At 37.3% G+C, this 20926-nt stretch overlaps 1 protein-coding gene across 1 annotated transcript in view; it reads left to right on the plus strand.

Annotated features, from left to right (window-relative positions):
• LOC107685594 (tenascin-like) overlaps window positions 1-20076 on the plus strand; it is a 26503-nt gene extending 6427 nt beyond the window's left edge. Inside the window, exons 3-18 of the mRNA XM_016482240.1 lie at window positions 7635-7709; window positions 8373-8401; window positions 8566-10911; window positions 11064-11267; window positions 12304-13383; window positions 13881-14003; window positions 14128-14271; window positions 14377-14496; window positions 14585-14740; window positions 15115-15239; window positions 15326-15458; window positions 15552-15703; window positions 17411-17507; window positions 17664-17825; window positions 17920-18083; window positions 19578-20076. Of these exons, the coding sequence (XP_016337726.1) occupies window positions 7635-7709; window positions 8373-8401; window positions 8566-10911; window positions 11064-11267; window positions 12304-13383; window positions 13881-14003; window positions 14128-14271; window positions 14377-14496; window positions 14585-14740; window positions 15115-15239; window positions 15326-15458; window positions 15552-15703; window positions 17411-17507; window positions 17664-17825; window positions 17920-18083; window positions 19578-19694 (5227 nt within the window). The 3' untranslated portion in view covers window positions 19695-20076. The remainder of the gene's footprint in view (window positions 1-7634; window positions 7710-8372; window positions 8402-8565; window positions 10912-11063; window positions 11268-12303; window positions 13384-13880; window positions 14004-14127; window positions 14272-14376; window positions 14497-14584; window positions 14741-15114; window positions 15240-15325; window positions 15459-15551; window positions 15704-17410; window positions 17508-17663; window positions 17826-17919; window positions 18084-19577) is intronic.
• Window positions 20077-20926: the final 850 nt, after the last annotated feature.

Raw genomic sequence — 20926 nt, forward strand, 5'->3', positions numbered from 1 at the left:
AATATGCAAATTAGTCCCACCTCCACTCAGTCACACCAGCCAGCGCCTCCTGATCCACTGAACTGTAGTAAACGCAAAACAATGGCATACAAGGATAATGACTGATAAAACTATGTTTTTACTAGCGGACAACTACAGTGAATACGGTAACATTCGTTAAAGTTACTTGATGATGTTGTGTCCTAAAAGTCCTTGAAGACTTGAATGCAGCCGTTTGTGATTCTTAATTCGCGCCTGCGAGCATACGCGTGTTAAGTGCAGACGCCGATGCGGGAGAGGTGGGTCTGACTCCGGGCTACTTTTACACTGTTGCTACGGGTTATAATGCAAGTTAGCGGTTCGAAATTCACATTAAACCACAGCTTCATGGGTTTTTTGCTCTAATTTATTTTTGGTTTTGTGCTGGTATTAGTATATTTTGCATGCTAGTGATAGGAATCGATCCCTTGATGTGATTGGTTATTGGATTGTGACGTAGCAAACCAAGGGCTGTTTCAAACCATATTTCTGGGACTGCCATTGGGAAACTACAATTTTAAGGAGAAAATACTCAGCAATGGTGAGCATACGCGTGTTAAGTGCAGACGCCGATGCGGGAGAGGTGGGTCTGACTCCGGGCTACTTTTACACTGTTGCTACGGGTTATAATGCAAGTTAGCGGTTCGAAATTCACATTAAACCACAGCTTCATGGGTTTTTTGCTCTAATTTATTTTTGGTTTTGTGCTGGTATTAGTATATTTTGCATGCTAGTGATAGGAATCGATCCCTTGATGTGATTGGTTATTGGATTGTGACGTAGCAAACCGAGGGCTGTTTCAAACTGCATTTCTGGGACTGCCATTGGGAAACTAAAGTTTTAAGGAGAAAATACTCAGCAATGGTGCTGATTGATAGATTGGCACATGGTTTGTCTAAAAGCATATTAAAAGCACCACATAGACAAATTAACAACATAAAAAAATTGATTTTCACTACAGGGGGACTTTAAGTAGCACAAATGTTTTCAAAATTGATATGTTTTCAACAAGAAATGCTTCTTGAGCACCAAGTCAGCATATTAGAATGATTTCAGAAGGTTATCATGTGACTGTAGAGTAATGACTGCTGAAAATTCATCATTCCCATGACAGAAAGAAATTACATTATAAAATATATTAAAATAGTATGATGATAATATTTGACAATAGATGACCTGAAGCTAATAGACATGAACTCTTTCTCTTTCAGCATGCAGTACCTGTTGGATTCCAAAACATGGGTTGAGTAGAAACTGTCGCCTTCAACATGCAGAGCATCAGTCAACAAGAGTTTCTGCAAGGAACTGAAAGATTTTGTGAAAGAGTACCAAGTTAATGGATGCAACATGTAGTCTGAACTGCAATTTGGGGGAATTTAATCAACATCTCACTCAACATCTCATCTCAACATCTCACTGCAGCAGAAAAGGAATCTACATTTATCCTGATTTGTAAACTTGCTTTTCTTTTTATGCTACCGATTATGAGAACCTTTAGTCTGTCTTAAAAGATATGTGCTTATAAAACATTTTAGAGTCAGTATCTATGAAATGATCACAATAACAACCATAACTGTCAAAGCTAAATCTTTTTTTTCCTTTTGAGTATTAGAGACAGCTCACCAGAATAATAGTGAACACACAGATAAATCAACACACATCAATTACAAAAACACACACTTTTGAGGCCTCTTTCACATCCTCTCACTGAGTTTCATGCCACTCCAGTCTTTAAGACTTGGTTTGTTACAGTGGAGTGATTCAGCTTCCCAGCATAGGTGTATTTATTTTTTTTGAAGACTCATTTCACTTGGCAGTTGGGAGTGTGAGAGAGGCTTCTGTGCTCACAGTAAACTCGGCAACATCTGCAGAAAGCGGCAGGCGGGGGCGAATACGTGTACAGCGTGCACACTCCACTGAAGAGGAAGCTGAAAGGGCAGCGCGTCACCGAATCCATATGGAGCGACTAAAAAGTGAACCGTGGGTAGTATCGCCCACTCAGTGCGAAAAATCAGACCCTTCACTCAGAAGGCACCAAAATAAGCAGATAACACTGTGCCAAGATAGCTAGGGATGGAGAAATGAGGGTTGTGATAGACTGACTGAGATAAGATGAAAATTGAACCCCTTAATTAAGACTCTAGAATCAATAAACAAAGATTTGGACTGTCCAATTACATTTGCATAATTATCAGGCAAATGCAAACACATTTGTTTCTTTAATCTAAAGAGCAAATGCTAAAGGTATTTGATAAAATAAAATTGTGTTACTCCCTTGGTTTATTCAATCTGCTTAAATGGATAAAGTCATCTGCTAAATGATTCACTATAAATGTAAACATATAGCACCACCCCAAAATAAGTCCTATTTTATCCAACTTACAAATTTGAAGTCTAAATTGAATGTTGATTACGTAAAATTACAGGATACCACAAAATAATACGTATGTATGAATTCATTTGCCATGATGCAGCTTACACCGTAGACCACATGAAAATGGCAACATGACAGATTTAGTAGTCAAAGTACACACATTCATAGTATAGAACATACTTTTTTACATAAGCCCCAATAGTTTCCAATTTCTGAATTAATGACTCTTAAGAGCCGGATATTTTAAAGGGGTCATATGATGCTGCTAAAAAGAACATTATTTTGTGTATTTGGTGTAATGTTTATGCGGTTTAAGGTTCAAAAAACACATTATTTTCCACATACTGTACATTATTGTTTCTCCTCTATGCCCCGCCTTTCTGAAACGCGTCGATTTTTACAAAGCTCATCGGTCTGAAAAAGCGAGGTGTGCTCTGATTGGCCAGCTAACCAGTGCGTTGTGATTGGCCGAATTCCTCAAGCGTGTGATGGAAATGTTACGTCCCTTACCATATTGTGATGCCTGCGGCAACCACATGTGACGACCCCGGGCTGGACTCCGCTTCGTCCACGGTGAAAGCCGATCCGGCAATCGACAGCGCGAAGTTGAAGCATTTCCTCAGCGACCAGCACGTATCAGCTCTAGGCATGATAAGCAGATATCGTCCTCTTTTGGAAGGCCAAACAAAGTAGTTTCGCTTTCACAACGAAGCACACAGTGCCTTCAGACATGGCGGCGGCGGCAACAACAATACTACAGCGAGAATAAAAGTCACGCCTTCTTTCTTTGCGTGAAGATGTGCGGCGGCAACAACAATACTACAGCGAGAATAAAAGTTAAACCTTCTTTCTTTGCCTGAACATTTGGGCGGCGTTATGCAAATCTTCCCACATCGTGACGTAGACATGTGGGGGCGTGTTAGAACGAGCTGTTTTAGGTAGGCGTGGCTGACTCTTAACTTTTATAAAGAATATCTCTTTGGATTTGAGACTTTAGTCTTTGCAACTTTACAGATCTTCTTTATGCACCAAGAGCTTGTAACACTCCAAAGAGAAAGGAAAAATTTAAATCGCATCATATGACCCCTTTAATAAACTGGCCATAACACTAAAGAATTCATCAGTATAACAAATCTCTTGTTGAATTTTGTTACTGAACTAACATCTGACTTGCCTATTGATCTTAGTATGACAAGTGCAGTTAAAGATACATAGTAAATGGTATTTTAATTAATAAACATTCAAATATGATGCAATCCTAAGTGCATGTGGTGTTAATGATGTTCTGACTGATTTTATCTCAAATTCAAATGGGATTCACACTAATGGACTTTTATGTGCTTACACTTTGTCTTGCAATCATAACATCACAATCAATGTAACAAAAATAATAATTTCAATAGAAGTCTAATACAATCTCCAGTGAAAGTCAAGAAGATGCGTTTGTCTGTGTTATGTTTATTAGTGCTTGGCATGCTAAACTCTTGTTTATTATGCTTGTTCGAATCTTTTGGAGGAGGGAGGACATAAAGAGGTGCGAGCGCTTAAAGTAGAGGTGGAGAGGAACAAACCCAGGCTTTATGCTCTCATATTATTCTAATCTCAGAGAGTCTGTCCAACATAAGCAACACGGTAGGATTGGCCATCACTTCAGTCGGGCTCAAGTCAATGCTCACCTTGTTTGCGCGGTCACCATTAAACTTCTCGTTACATTTGAATCAGTAAAGCCTGAACAAATATGCAGACTCAGAAATGCACATATTTTCATTTGGGAAAAGGTCAAATGCTGTATTTAGGTAAATGCTTCTGCATCACTTAACATCACCTTTATTTACTTGTTATGCATATCTTGAATTTTTGAATGTTTCCAGCAAGACCTTGCCAGGTTTCATGTTGGTGCAGCCCAAAATATATTAAAGAACTCAAATCAAATCAGTCAACAAGGTCTGATTTTCAAGTCCATGCTGGAAATCCAACTTACGGTGGTAGGTTTCTAGCTGTATATTAGCTTGTGCAAGCAAGTAGACCATTTTTGACTAGCAACAAACCAGCAACAACCTGATCTTACCATATTAAATGCTAATTCACACTGCAGTGACAAATGCCGACCAGTGCTGACAATTACGTACTTCTCAGACATTTCATGACATAACTACTCTCAGGAAAAGTTGGTCAAGCTGGTTTTTAGAACTTGGTAGCTAGCTAGATTCTAGCTGGTCTAAGAGGCCAACAAATTTAGAACAGTAACAAACCAGCTACCAGCTGGTCATGTCATTTTCAGGTTATCAAGCTGGATTTTGGAACATAGTGCTAGTTTCTAGCTGGTTTAAGCTGGTCATTAGCTGGTAGATCATCATAGACCAAAGAAACAAAAACAGTTGAAGGTGGTCAACCTGGTTTTTGGGACATTGCAGCTGGTTTCTAGCTGTTCATTAGCAGGGAGACCAACATTGGGTCAAAAAAATAAAGGTAAAGGTGGTCATGCTGGTTTTTGGAACATAATACCTGGTTTCTAGCTGGTCATTAGCAGGTGGACCATCATTGGGTCAAAAAACAAACAAAAAAAGTAGGTGGTCACGCTGGTTTTTAGAACATGGTAGCTGGTTTCTATTTGGTGCAAGCTGGTCATTAGCTGGTAGACCATCTTGGACAAGTAACAAATCAACAACAACCTGGTTATACCAGCTTAAGATGGTCAAGCTGTTTTTGGAACAAAGCAGATGGACAACCAGCCTTGAACTGCTTGAACCATGGAGCTTGTTCCAAAATTACTAATTACTGACTTGAGAGTAAATATTTGCACTGTTAATAGCATCAAAGCATCTGTGTTATTTGTGGACAATACTGAGATTTTTTTAAATAATTTGTGTGCATTTAAATGGATTAGTCAACACAGGTATTTAGTTATGTAAAGAAGCCATTTCTCATAAACAGCAAACGTTGTATATAAATTACAAGCAAATGCAAATATAACTGGATTAAAGTGTTTTGTTTAGATAGTGGTAGATAGAAAGTTTTCCAAAGAAACAAATGAACAATATACTGTATAATGTGATTTTTTTGGCTCATGAATTCCCAGAAATGCTTGTCAGTAGATGGTTGTTTTGTTAGGTGTGTATACAGCTCAAGGCTTGGCACTGCTTTGACTAAGAGGGTAAGGTCAGGTCAGTAACAGAACGGTGGTCTCTGATGTAGGCCTGCTTTAGCGTGATATAAATATCATACAAGCGGGGGCGCTAGTGAGCAGTGGCCACCCATCATTTCCCATCAGCTGACACGACAAACACTCTCTGTGCTCCACTAGAGGATTTTCACACTCAAACTCTCATCAGGTGCTAGAAAGGAAAAGTACAAGCCAGATATTTGTGGAAAAGGTCAAAAGAATTGTGTATGGAGTTCATTTAGATACATCTGTCCAACATGTGACAGAGGTTTTCAACTATTTTGGGGTGTAGCCTTTGCGTTCATTTCTCACAAAATGTGTTTTCTTTGCTTATCATGTAATACGAGTACAACACTGCCAGGTAAAACAAAATCCTTACTAATAGTATCTGCTTAAATTGAGGGAAATTACTTAACAAAAAAACAAAAAATAAATAAATAAATAAAAACCTGTGTGATGTTAATGAACCCATTGCAGTGGCAATATGAAAAGAGCTGACTTTATATTCACAGTTTTTATCAAATGTGACCCTGGACCACAAAACCAATTTTTGAGATGTATACAACATCTGAAAGCTGAATAAATAAGCTTTCCATTTATGTATGGTTTGTTAGGATAGGGCAATATTTGGCCGAGATACAACTATTTGAATATCTGGAATCTGAGGGTGCAAAAAAATCTAAATATTGAGAAAATCGCCTTTAAAGTTGTCCAAATGAAGTTCTTAGCCATGCATATTACTCAACTAGTTTTAATATATTTACGGTAGGAAATTTACAAAATATCTTCATGGAACATGATCTTTACTTAATATCCTAATGATTTTTGGCATAAAAGAAAAATCGATAATTTTGACCCATACAATGTATTTTTGGCTATTGCTATGAATGCTACTTAAGACTGGTTTCGTGGTCCAGGGTCACATATATGTTTTATAAATATTATACATTTACAAAAACAAGTGACACAAAAATATTATAAAATGTTAGTAATGTTTATTAAAGATATATTTATATTTTTGATTTTCTTATATGTTGCATATATTTTAATCTGTATGAAGTAGTAAATTATGGTCTGAGGGCAGGTGAAGTATAATCTAATGTCATAATTTTGATCAAATAAAGGGAAAATCAGATTAAATGGTGCATTTGTGTTAAAAGTGATTAAAGTGTAAATCCTGCTATTTAAAACATTATAGTTTGATGCTACAATTATTACAAACCTGAAACCTGATTACAGCCAGAGGCGGACAGTAGTGAAGTATTTTTACTCTGCTGTAAAAGTCCTTTTCTTTAGAGTGTTTTTCTTTAGAAAACTATACTTCACAACATTCCAAAGCATAATATTGTACTTTTTACTGCACTACGTTTCATATTAAATATAATTTAATACTTAATTACATTAGAAATATATTACTTTCTTACTTTTACTCAAGTAAAAGTAATTCAAAGATTTACTTGAGTACAAGAAAGTACTAAATTTTTTATGTTCTTAAATATTAAACAAACAACAACTTTTATTTATGAAATGAAGTGCAGTAACAAGTATGACATTATGCTTTGGAATGTAGTGAAGTAAAGTTTTCCAAAGAAAAACACTGATAAACTACAGATACTTTTTAAATTTACTTGAGTAAAGTAAAAATACTTCACTACTGTCCGCCTCTGATTACAGCAGGATGTTTGGTTAAACTGTCCCTTTAATCAGCATGGTGGTTGTAACATGTAAAAACAGATGCCACATTATACATTTTTTTATGTTTGACATTTGCCATTATATTGGTAAAAACAGGCATAATTCTAGAGAACAGCATTCATCTCAAGCAATAACTGATAAACAGAAAGGTGAGAGACTGCTAATCGCAGATAGATTAATAAACTCTGACTGCAAGTCTGTTAAATAATTTCTTACCAGGAGAAAACGCCCATAAAGCCATTCAGGAGCAGGAAATATGCTCAATGTAAATTGGCAAGGAGGCGGAGTATGGAAAAACTTTAAGTAGGAGATTTGATTGCCCCGGGTCCTTTGGCTAGTGGAGCTCCTGTTCACTGTCTCTCTTTCTCCATTAATCTCAATCAGTCACAGGAGGTTCTCAAAGCTGCTAGAAGGAGCTTCATACAAAACTGAGCAGGACAGAAGCAGCTCCAAACACAGGTAAGACACATTCTATTACACATTATTATAATCATTGTGTTCACTGCCACAATCAATAATTGGCAGTAAGAATTGCATTTATTTTTAGTGGGCTGGATGTTTTGTATTGTAAAATAACGGTCAGTTCAAGGTCTGTGGATGTTAAGAATTGTAGATGTTAGATAAGAATAAAATAATAAAAATATAAAATTGTAAGGATCAATGTGTGTATTTATTCATATTTATGCATGCTATTAATAATTTATATAAACAGAAGCCTTTGTGTAAGTTTTACTTCATCTCCAATTATTAAATAATTTTTTGGATGCTTCTGTGGTGAACGCTTAAATAGACTGGAGTATTTTTTTAAACTGGAAACTGGCCCTGGCAGTTTTCAGTTGGCCTAAGTAAAGATTACATAAGAGCTGAGTCAAAGACATACAGTTCCTGTGAGAGGAGGACAGTACGGCTCTGTTGCTGCGGTACAGTCCCTCCGCTGATAGAAGTTTGAGAGCTTTTTCCAAAAATGTGGTCTTGAGCTCCACCAGCCCGGCTCATCTTAGCCTGACATATATTTGAAAGGCATGTATTTTATTTACACAAATTTGAGCAATGAATGAATCAATGAAGGTGTGAATAAAACTGCATGCAAAGGCAAACTAACTCAGCTATTCTCTTTTTCAGGGAACACATCCATTATATCAAAAATACCTGTAAGATAGTTGAGGAAAATAAATATAAAAAAATTGCATTTTAGGCTTTATATAATCAGTTCAACCCATTTATTTGTATGAAAGACTTGACACCTTAATCCAGCATAAAATGTTAATCTCAATAGTTTTTCTCCTCATGCTAAATCCTGTGCTTTCTCTTCAAGGCACACTTAGCGAGAATAAAAATGGCACCACCAAATCTAAGGAACACATTATTAGCCACAATATTCCCAAGCTAGTAAGCACAACATTAACCACCAAAGTGAAAATCCAGACCCATGCTGCTTCTTCAAAAAGCACCAATCAGACTCTTCCTTCCACACCGAAGCCTGTTGTGGATGGTGTCCAGAAACCTGTGCCTACTCTTCAAAACACACTTAGTGAGAAGAAAAATTCTACTACTAAATCAAAAGGGAATGCCATTAATCTAAATGTTCAGAAACCAGTAACCACATTATCAAACACCAAAACGAAAAACCAAAGTCCTGGGCCTGCTCTTCCAGGCAAACTTAATGAAAAGAACAATTCTACTGCCAGAACAACAGCCAACACCGGTAGTCTTAATCTTCCAAAGTTAGGAACTACAGCATTAAATACCAAGCTGAAAAACCAGACTCATCCCACTTCCTCAAAAATGAGCAGCGTCAATCAGACTCTTCCATCCACTACAAAGCTGGTTGCTGAGGAAATCATACTTAGCAAGAAGAAAAATTCTACTGTGAAGTCAACGGTCCAAACTATTAATGTTAATGTGTCAAAGAAAGTGGCTACATTATTAAACACCAAAACGAAAAACCAGACCCAATCTACTTCCTCAAAAATTAGCAATGTCAATCAGCGTCAAGACATCGTCCAGAAACATGTGCCTTCTCTTCAGGACCCACTTAGTGAGAAGAAAAATTCCACTGTTAAGTCAACATCCCAAACTATTAAAGTTGCGACTACATTATTAAAGACCAAAATGAAAGACCAAATTTCCTCAAAAACTAGTAGAGTGAATCAGACTCTCTCATCATCTACAAAGCCTGATGTGGACACCATCCAGAAGCCCGTGCAAAGTGTACAAAACGCAGTTAGTGAGAAGAAAAATTCTACTACCAAGTCAACAGTCAATAGTGTTAATGCTGAGAAACCAGTAACTACATTATTAAAGAGCAAAATGAAAGAACAAACTCAATCTACTTCCTCAACAACTAGTAGAGTGAATCAGACTCTCCCATCATCTACAAAGCCTGATGTGGAAATCATCCAGAAACCTGAAAGTGAACAAATCACAGTTAGTGAGAAGAAAAATTATACTACCAAGTCAACAGTCAATAGTGTTAATGTTAATGCTGAGAAACCAGTAACTACATTACAAAAGACCAAAATGAAAGACCAAACTCAATCTACTTCCTCAAAAAATAGTACCACTGATCAGACTCTTCTATCCTCCTTGAAGCCTGCTGTAGATGTTGTCCAGAAACCTGTGTCTTCTCTTCCAGCAACAACTGGCGTGAAGAAAAATACTAGTACCGAGTCAGTAAGCCACATTATTCATGTTAATGCTTCAAAGTCAGTAAACACCAAAGTGATAAACCAAACTAATTCTGTTTCATCAAAATCTAGTCACGTTGGTCAGACTCTCTTATCCACACCAAAGCCTGTTGTAGATGTCCAGAAACCTGGGCCTTCTCTTCAAGGCACAATTAGCGAGAAGAACAATTCTACTTCCAAGTTAACGACTCAAACTATTAGTCATAATATTCCCAAGCTAACTACATTAGTGAATACCAAAATGAAAAACCAGACTCATCCGACTTCCTCAGAAACTAGTAGTATCAATCAGACTCTCCCATCTACCTCAAAGCTTGATGTGGATGAAAGCACAATTAGCAAGAAGAAAAATTCTACTGTAAAATCAATATCCAAAAATATTAATGTTAATCCGCTGAAGACATTAACTACATCATTAATCACCAAAACGATAAACCAAACTCAGTCTACTTCTTCAAAAATTAGCAGTGTCAATCACACTCTCACATCCACCACAAAGCCAGATGTTGAAAGTACTCTTAGCAGGACAAAAAATTCTACTGTCAAGTCAACACCCCAAACGATTAATGTTAATGGGTCAAAACCAGTAACCACATCATTAAACACCAAAACTAAAACTAAAACTAAATCTACTTCCTCAGAAATTAGCCATGTCAATCAGACTGTTGCATCTACCACAAAGCCTGTGGTCGATAGAGTCCAGAATCCAACTAAAGACAAACCTGCAGAGAGTTTACCAGTTAAAGTAGTCATCACTAAGGGTTGCATTCCTCAGGAGTCTCAGACAGACTCAGGTAACGTAAGCAAAGTACGAGAAACGGAGCTCAGTTTAAATCCTGGATCTCCTCTGGTAATGACTCATCACATCAACTTGGTTCAAGGAGCTTGCACAGGAAGCTGTGAAACTGAGATGGCCACACTGAGAGACAGAGTTGAGTTTCTTGAGAAGGAGATGGCAGCAATTAAAAAAATGTGTAAGTAAAGTTATGCACTAATAAAGATCTTAACATCTTTAGTTAACCATAACAATGGCACTGGTAAATGGTAAAACAAGCATTAGCAATCAAAAATGTGTATGAAACTGTTCAACAGGTTATAATTCACACACTGTATCATCTATCTTCAGGTGTTCAGTGTTCAGGAGAGCAATGCCCTAAGAACTGTAGTGGCCAGGGCAAGTGTGAAGATGGAAAGTGTGTTTGTTTCCAGAGTTTTAGTGGCCCAGACTGCAGTGTCAAAACCTGCCCCTCTAAGTGCAACAAAAAAGGGAAGTGTGTGAAGGGAAAGTGTGTGTGTCAGACTGGATATACAGGCCTAGACTGCAGTAAGGGTAAGTAAGGCATATGATAGTACAAGACTGTTAAACTTTAATGTTAATTGGAATGGTTCACTACAAAATGAAAATCTGATAATCATAATTTACTCATGTAAATGTTGTTCCAATATGATTTTCTTTCATAGAGCATAAAAGGAGAATTTTATCAGAATGTCCATGCTGCTGTTTTCCATACAATGAAAGTGAATTGTGACGAGGGGCTGTCGAACTCCAAAGATTGTAAAAGCATGATAAAAGTATCATAAAATTAGTCCATATGACCTATATACTATTCCTAGTCTTTTTAAGCCTTATTTTGAGAAACAGATGGAAAATTGAATGTAAGATGATCTACTTTAATGGTGCTTTTTATAATTTTAGAGCTTAAAGGTAAATGGTGAGCAGTAAGCGATTTCTGAGAAACACTGTTGAAAATTCAAATCAACAATTTTGTGAATATTTGCTAGCAGTCTGTTCTGTGTGTGTTGAAAAAAAAATTGTGTCCTGGCTGTAAATAGGGGAAAAACAAAGTGGATTTTACTGATCAGACTGAGCACCGCAGCACTCTGGTCAGAGAAATATACCTGGAAAAAGAAGGGTTACAATAAGTTAATATTGGAAAATCTTTCCAGTGCTGAAGAGACGTGAGCATGAAGTTACTCAAACACCTGAGTAACTTTGGTTTTGTGATGTTTCACCGAACCAAGATACGCTGTTGTAATATTAGCTATAGTAATAGGACTGATTAATCCATACTTGTGCAAGCTTTCTGTTACCAACTGTTAGTGTTGGACAGCATGTTTGTGAATTTGGGGACAGAGCTATGAAGGCGAGGGTGTGTTGGATGTGTTTGGGTGTCAGTTTCAAATATGGACAGTGTTTCTCAGAAACCGCTTACTGCACCATTAACAGACCATGTTCCCAAACCATTTTCATTGTGAGTAAAAGAGCAGCAGGAACATTTTGCTAAATATTTCATGTTGTGTTTCATTTTGGGCTGAACTATTCAAGTAAGAATGTATTTAAGTCTCTCTCTAAATTATTTCCCCAGCTGTTGACAAGAAGATCACAGTAACAGTTGAAACAGTGGCTATGAAGATCCCCACTGCCAAGCCTGATACAAAACATGTGAAGACAAAACCAGACAAGACCATATTCGTGAAAAAGACAGACACAAATGACCCAAAGACAAACACCACAGCCAAGCCAACAGTGAAGCCAAGTCCAACCGTGTCTCCAGGTAAAGCCCAGTCCAATACCACAAAGAGAGACAAGGTTATTAAGACTATTGGTCAAGTTCTGCTAAACCATGAAGGTAGAAGACATCAAGAGCAAGCAAAAAAAGGCAAAACAACAATCATAAAACTAGATTTAGACAAACAATCACAAACTGAACTGACTAAGAAAAATAATCTTAAAGATGAGCCTGTCTATCAGAACGCAACTCAGAGATCTGGAAAGAAGGTTAATGGAACCTCCAAAGTTTTAGAGAATGTGTTTAAAGGCACCAAAGACTCATCTAATTCAACTGTGTCCAAGACAAAGGTCACTATTAGAACTGTAGGTGATCAAGCAAAAGAAAGCAAGACTATTAATATTACATCTACTGGAAAAGAAAAGAAGCTATTGCACAGCAATGTAACAACAACTCTCCAAGCAGAGAAGTCGTCTGATAAGCATGTAAATGGGACAAGTTTTGAATCCAAAACTCGTACAAAGCATTTTAACAAAACTATCAGCAGATTATCAGTCATTGGATCAGTTGAGGTTCATAATATCACTTCTACCGGGTTCATTATGTCTTGGGAAGCTCATCGAGACATGTTCAAGAACTTCACTATATCAAGAAGGGAAATCAGAGGAGGAAATGAAGATTCTGAGAAAATTCAGGATGGAGCAGCGGCTGTAAATATAACCGATGTCCAAAGGCCCAGTTTAAACAGAACATCAACTAAAGTCCAAAGTAGCAAACCTGAAGGAAAGACTGTGAAAAAGTTCTCCCAAGTTCTTGCTGGTACAGCACGGTCATATCATTTCAAAGGCCTTCAACCTCAAACGCGGTACTCGGTTTCCTTGTTTGGCTCTGGTCTTGGCGTACGATCCAAAATTCACCGCCTTACATTATCCACAGGTAGGTTTCCCATACTTCCTGCTTTGGTTCACTGCAATAAACACCAGTGAAGAGCATTTACTCTCCTGCGGTGTGCTGGCAGCACTTAAGTATGCTTAAATCTCTAATGAATGCATGGAATACAGTACCTTGTGCATTTAAAATATTGTTTAAATAATGTTGGCAAGACCCACTTACTCTATTTTAGTCATAAATACTAGGCATAAGTTCAGTGACATCAGGAGCACAAAACAGCCTTAGATTTTCTTTGGCTGTCAACTTAACATAGATATTGGTGAATGGTGATATTCAAAATTCACCATTAAATCATTTTAAGACTGAATGCACCAATTGATTACTTGGATAATATGGCATATTTATGCAGGAATATAAATGTCTCAGAACTCTAAAACATACGTTTGTGGTGATATTTTTAATGTCATTGACTTCAGTTAAAACTGCACCAACTTTGAGATTTTCTTTGACTGTGCTTTATGACTTTCTGACATTTTGTCCAGGCCCTGAACCACCCACTGACTTGATGTTCAGCAATATAACAGATACTTCCTTCTCAGTATCATGGACAAAACCTAAAAGCATAGTAGCAGAATTTAAAGTCACGTACACCAACACTGTAACTGGTACTGTAAATGTCTTTTGAGTTATCCTGCTTTTCTGCTATGACTATTAAGTGCTACTGTGTGCACCCTCACAATACATGATGATTTTGATGATTTTACAATGCTTTACCTTTTTATACTGCAGGTGAGAGTGGCTCCATGTCTGTTGACTCCCAGCTGTCCCATGTTCTCCTGTCTAAGCTCTCTGCTGGCTCCACCTATGACATTACTGTGAGCTCAGTTCTGGAGACACTCGAAAGCGAGCCAGTCACAGCCTTTGTCACAACAGGTGCGAAGAATGCTTATTGTTTTTTGTTTCTTTTCACTTGATATTATGGTTGATGCTGATGTTTTGGGGTTACTGATGTCTCTTTCACATTTCTATAAATCCTAGTGCCGGATTCTCCTACTGAACTAAAGGTGGTGAACATCACAGACACTAAAGCTCTGCTGGTATGGAAACCATCACATGCTAAAGTGGACAGCTACATACTCAGTTATGGAACTACAAAATGTAAGTGCAGTCAGGCTTATTAAATGGCCAGTTCTACACTAAACCATCATTGCTTATTCAAATTTTTATTTTATTTTTTGCTTTTTAGCTCCTAATGTGACTATTACAGTGACATTATCTGGCAGTACTGTGGAGCATCAACTCAGAGGACTCCACAGATCTTCTTTATACATGGTGAAAATCAAAAGTCAAGTCAACCGGCTCCAGAGTAGCCCAGTCTCCACAACCTTCACAACAGGAAGTGGTGCGAAAACTTTGTACAATTCTGTTTACTTACCTCAAGTACACTAAATGACACAAAACCACTATAGAAGTAACATAAAAGCAATTTAAAAAGATTTTAGTGTTGAGACTGATAATAACTAAATGGTCAATATTAAAAGTCAATACCAGCCGATATAGGCCCTAATAACATACAAAAATCTGTAATATCAACTGACATCCTTAGTTTTACTTGTTATATGGTCACAGTTGGTACGACAAAATTGTGTGATGAACAGAACAAAACTGATTATTTATTACTAAAATACACCTTTTCGCCATTTTAGTTCAATATTCTCTACAGAAGCTGCCATATCTTGTTTTTATCCTCTTTTTTCATGCCTGTATGTTTTCCAGGAGTGAAACTTCAGGTTGTGACTCCTGATGAGGTGACCTTTCACTCAGCTGTGATTTCATGGAGGGCTCCTCGTGTGGCTTTCAAAAGTTATAGGCTCACATACCAACTGAGCGAGGAAGTCAAGGTGATTATATCAATAACTCAATAGCACCCGAGACAAATTTAGCAGCCTTCCCACAATTTTCACTGACCCCTGCTTCGCATTAACAGGAGGTGATTTTAAATCCATCTGTGACGCGTTATGAGCTGACTGGACTGGCAGCCTTTTCAAACTATACTGTGAAAATAGAGGGAGAAAGAGATGGACAGTACATCAGTTTTGTCTTTGCTGAATTTACCACTGGTGTGTAATGTTCTGTTTCATAACTAACTCAATTTCACCCCTGGTTGTGTTCTATCTTTCATAGATTTGATTTTCTTTATTCTTGCGCTGTAGCCCAGCTCCCGCACCCATACCCCACAGACTGCTCAGAGGTACAGGTCAACAGGATGAAGGAGTCAGGAGAGGCTGAGATTTACCCTGAAGGGAAGGATGGAGAGCCAGTCTGGGTCTACTGTGACATGGAGACTGATGGAGGAGGCTGGACAGTAAGATACAAAAGCCTGGTTTGATACCTATAGTACACCCACAGCTTTCCCCATGAAACTGTTGTTGAAGCATGACATATTTTATGTTTGGATCATGATTTTATATTTTGTGTCATGATAGTGTGTCACAAAACACTGTAATTTAAAAGAATATATTTAAGTACGAATTGAATGTTATGTTTTTAAACACTTCATTGCATGTTAATTATTATAATGTATTATAGTTAAAATTTATATTAAATGCAATTACCTGAACTTACTGTAAGAGTGTATTTACACATTTATATGTAATTTCATTATTATTTCTATTAATATGCAATCTTTAAATAGTTAAAGGGGTCCTATTATGCTTTTTCACTTTTTCAACTTTAGTTAGTCTGTAATGTTGCTGTTTGAGCATAAATCGCGCTCAAATTGATTTGATTATGATGTAATATTTACACTGAAGCTCGCAGGCCGCTATGGTAAGGGGCATGACGTTTCCAGACCAGCCGCCGAGTGGTGCCAATCACAACAGACACTGGCCCAGCTAACCAATCACAGCACATTTTTTGTAAAAGAGCATAAGAGGACCCCTTTAAAGTGCACTGTCAAATGTACAGACAACCATTTATAGTAAACTAAAATATACTTTAATGTTTCTATTGAAGCTTGTATGACATGTATTTAAATATATCTGTACACATTTGTAATGATGAAGTTGCAATTTAAAATATATGGTTACACTTTATTTTATTCACAATGTCACTTTAATGTATTTTGCACACAGAAAGACAAAAGACTGTTGCTTTTATGCATTTGCATTGTTCTGATCTTATGTATTTTTATCTCAACTATATTGTCACCAGTGGTGGCTCGTGGGTTTTAAAATGGAGGAGGCACACTAATTGTATTGGTCTGGGATCCCTGTCGATTATTATTATTATTATTTGCTTAACCACTTTAAAATGGCTTTTTGGTTGCTTTTAGTCAGAAAACGTAAACCTTCTTAAAAGTCTGTGTTAAAAGAGAGCTGCCTGTTGCGCCATTTAATTAAGCCGACTGCTGTAGCCTATATCCAGCTTAGGCTGTTTTCCCTAAATTTGTATATATACTGTTTGAATGACTGCTTGGTACATCTGTTGGCATCAAATATTCAATATCGCTACTCATAAGTACTTGGTACATTATCAGCGCAGCGGCAGACGTTCATACTAATATCACTTAATTTACATCTCTGTGATGATTGGTTGATATCAGAAGGAGGCTAGCCTCCCTTGCGAGGGTTCTTTTCTCAACACTCCTCAGCACTGAAAGTGAACACTCGATGCTGATTGGCTAATTTTTTTTACCAACAGAGGCACGAGAGCTCAGCTCTCCCCCGGCCTCCCCCTACCCTTCTCTATCACCTAGCGGTTGTATTACATCAGCAGATTCAGCACATTCGCGATAGAAAAGCGGCGCTTTCACGTTATGGTATTACAAATGTGAAATTACAAACAAAAAATACACATTCTGAGAGATGAACTAAAATGAATTGTGAATTTTATTAACATTAAATCGTCCTCCTCCCATTTTCACCTCAAAATTATGGGGAAGCTGTGCCTTCCCTGCCTCCCTCGACGAGCCGCCAGTGATTGTCACCCCCCTTTTTGTGAACTGAACTGATATGTGGCTAAGTATATGGGTTTTGAATTTGAGTAAGATTTTGTTGTTTTACAAATGCAGGTATTCCAGAGGAGAATGGATGGATCTACTGATTTCTTCAGGAGCTGGAGAGACTACAGTAAAGGCTTTGGTTCCCTGAGTGGGGAATTCTGGCTGGGTGAGATTTTCCACAGTCACTGTATTATTATTTTTTTTAGAAACCCCAAAATATATATACATTGAATATATTTTCAATTTCCCAGGTTCCCACCTAAAGAATAGCAGTTTAACAGTTGCGGGGACTTTGAATTACATTTTTGCACCCTCTCAACAGGAAATGACATCCTTCACACTCTCTCCAGTTGTACACCAATGAGCCTGCGGATTGACCTGCATTCAGGAAATGACACAGTCTTTGCTCATTATGCCAACTTCAACATTAGCTCAGAGGCTAACCACTATGAAATCGAGCTGTCTGGATACGTTGGCACTGCTGGTAAGAGAAAATATAATACTTTGTATGAAAAAAAAGCTGGTTTTGTATTAAGAAAGACAATCTGACGCTCTAGCTATATTTTGTCTTTTTGCAGGTGATTCCATGAAATATCACAACCGCCGTCCATTCTCCACAAAAGACAAAGATCCAAACACTCTTAGCATCCACTGTGCTAAGGCCTACTTGGGAGGCTGGTGGTATAAAAATTGCTACAAGGCAAACCTCAATGGCCTCTATGCCTCCTACTCAGACAACAAGGTACTGTATCAGCAAACAGCAGCGTTTCTGTAGCTCAAACAAAAGCAGGCCCGGATTGGCTAATCGGGAGCCCCGGGAGGATTCCCGGTGGGCCGGTCTGTTTTTTTGGCAGCGAGGGCCGTGGTGTTGTCATGCCACTAGGGTTGAAATATGGATGCTGTCCACTGATCTATAATAGATATTATATATAGATCAGTGATGCTCTTTTTATTTATAATTTTCTCGCAGCCCATATTATTATTTTCACCAGACCATATCAATAACAAATTCTCAATTGATAATTAATCATTCTTTTTGCGCAAATCATTGTTTTATTTGTGAAGTAGCCGTTTGTGGAAGGCTTTAAGACCAAGCAGAATCCTCTGCCGGCTCCCGCTTCACAGCGAGTCGGCAGTTCCCTTCACCGTCCGCGTTTTGATTCAGTTTGGGCGAATGCAAACAACTTATTGATCATGAGCCCAACATTCAATCTACCTGAGGGAAGATGTCTTTCATTGTACTGCTGTTAAATAGAGAGAGTAAAAAATTTACTTCTAACGTATTCTTGGACCTCATTATTGAAGTAGGCTACAAATCCAAGCACCAGAAGCAACCCACACTCTCTAAGTTTTCTTTATTTGAAAAAATGCATTTTCATTCATTCAAAGGCTATATGGTTGCAATGATTTTTTAGTTCAAAACTTTAAATGCCATTGTTTAAAATGCTTTATTGACTGACGTTTCATAGACCTTCAGTTGTTGCGCTTTCAAATTTCATGCCATTTGTAATTTCACAGTATTTTCACCTCCTAACTTACTACACTTGTGAAGTCACAATTCTATAATGGTACAATTTACTCGGGCCGATGACATTTTTTGTATGACATTAAAATTATTTTTAGAATAATTGTACATAAATAGGTTAAGCAAAACAATTGTGATTATTTCTGAGAACTATTTGACTGCAGGCAGACATACATTATGGTACAGTACAAATATTTGGAGCGTCCCTTATTCTGTCTCTTATTTTCTTAAAGAACAAACACTTATTTTCTACAAGAATACAAGAATAAACACTATTTTCTTAAAGAATAAAAGATAAAGAATCACAATTGTCTCTTATTTTCCATTTCTGAAGTTAATTGGCATCCCCAACGATGACGTAATTATCTTTTGACTCACGACAGCGGCACCTTGCTCAAAAAACAAAAAGAAACAAACAAACAAAAAAAAACTCAGTTGTTGGAGATATGCGAGCAAAAAATAATAGATGAAAAATGGATAATAGAAAGAGCGAAGGCGGCACTGAAAAGGCCAGTAAAAATAGAAAAATAAAAAAAAATAAGTGGGCCGGTCTAAGGCATGAAACTCCAGGGCTGAAAATGAGTCCCACTCCGGCCCTGAACAAAAGTACAATGTTAAGAGCATTAAACTATAGCCATTATAGAAACACCAATAGGGCTTAAGTCACAAACCATCCACCGATTTCTGAGTCTTTTTTTTCTTGTCTCTTAGGGTGTGGTGTGGATAGACTGGAAGGGCAAAGACGCATCCCTCCCATTTACTGAGATGAAGCTTCGACCCTCCTATATCAGTCAAACGTTCCCGACAACCCCAACAACCCAAGGTTAAATCTACAGAGTGAATAGTGCACATAGTGCAAATACACTGTACAAACTTCTACACACTGCTACTTCAATATTGTATATAGGTTAACAACATAAAATACAAAACAAGCTTTGCAAAGTAAATATGCAAACAACCTCCAACCAATCACAACAACTTTTGTACGTTTTTTTTTTTTATGTTATGTAGACTTTATGCATGTGTCGATGTACTTGTGTTAATGGAGGTCCATCATTAATATTAACATTTCTGCTACTGGAATAACTGCACTGTCTTGATCTATTGGTACTATTTTTTTAATCTTTTCATATGACTGGTTTCCTCTCTATGAAATTTTTTTATTTTGATGTTGTAGACATGTAGACAAAACCAATAAAACAAAGCACTAACCGGATTCAGAAGTGAGATTTTGTGTATTATTTTTATTATTTCTTTACATATTTATAATTTCATTATATTTACTAAATGCGTTTGCTGTTATATTTCAATAGGCTACATGTATATAATAGAATATTATTTCTAATTCTTTAAATGCAGAATTAAAGCCAAATAACTTTAAGAAAGTATTTGCATGTGACGGTAGACGGATTTATGTTAATATAATGAATCTAATGATGAATTATTACAGCATGACTTTGCTTTACAGGCAAATCCTTTTACAAATATCTAAGTTCGGCTAAAATGGCAGCTGAAGCAGACTGGTTTAACAGTAGCTCCATTCCTGTGCAGAGCTGAAGGCTTAGATTGTGGTTTGGCTATAGACAAGATTCCGCCATACCTGACACTATACTTCTTTGATTGGTTTTTCAGGGTGGCAACTGTATTTCACTATATTCCTGAGCTTATGCTGAATCACTGCTTTATTTGCAATGAATGGGGCCTTTCCATCCAATGCATTGCGGCAATATATCAGCATGGAGCTCGGCAGTAAAGGTTGTACAATAGCATGCACAGTAACTTAGTGTCAGAGTCCACTTCCTTTTTTCGACTAAATACAAACTTTGTTGGTTATAAAGCCAATGGGGATTTGGTATCCTGTAATATCATTTATCAAATCGTGATATTAGTGGTTCATTCTTCTTGCTTTGAGAGTAACATTGAGATAAAGGTCAGGATAATATTTACCTATCCTTGATGAGAGGATAAAATTGAGAAACAGCACTCAATTGTGTGGATTGGAGTAGGGTTGGAGAAAGAAGATAATAGAAGGGGGAAAAGTGTAAAAGAAAAGCATTCAG

This window comes from Sinocyclocheilus anshuiensis, unplaced genomic scaffold (genome assembly GCF_001515605.1).
Source record: "Sinocyclocheilus anshuiensis isolate Anshui unplaced genomic scaffold, SAMN03320099.WGS_v1.1 scaffold185, whole genome shotgun sequence".
NCBI classification, from domain to species: Eukaryota; Metazoa; Chordata; class Actinopteri; order Cypriniformes; family Cyprinidae; genus Sinocyclocheilus; species Sinocyclocheilus anshuiensis.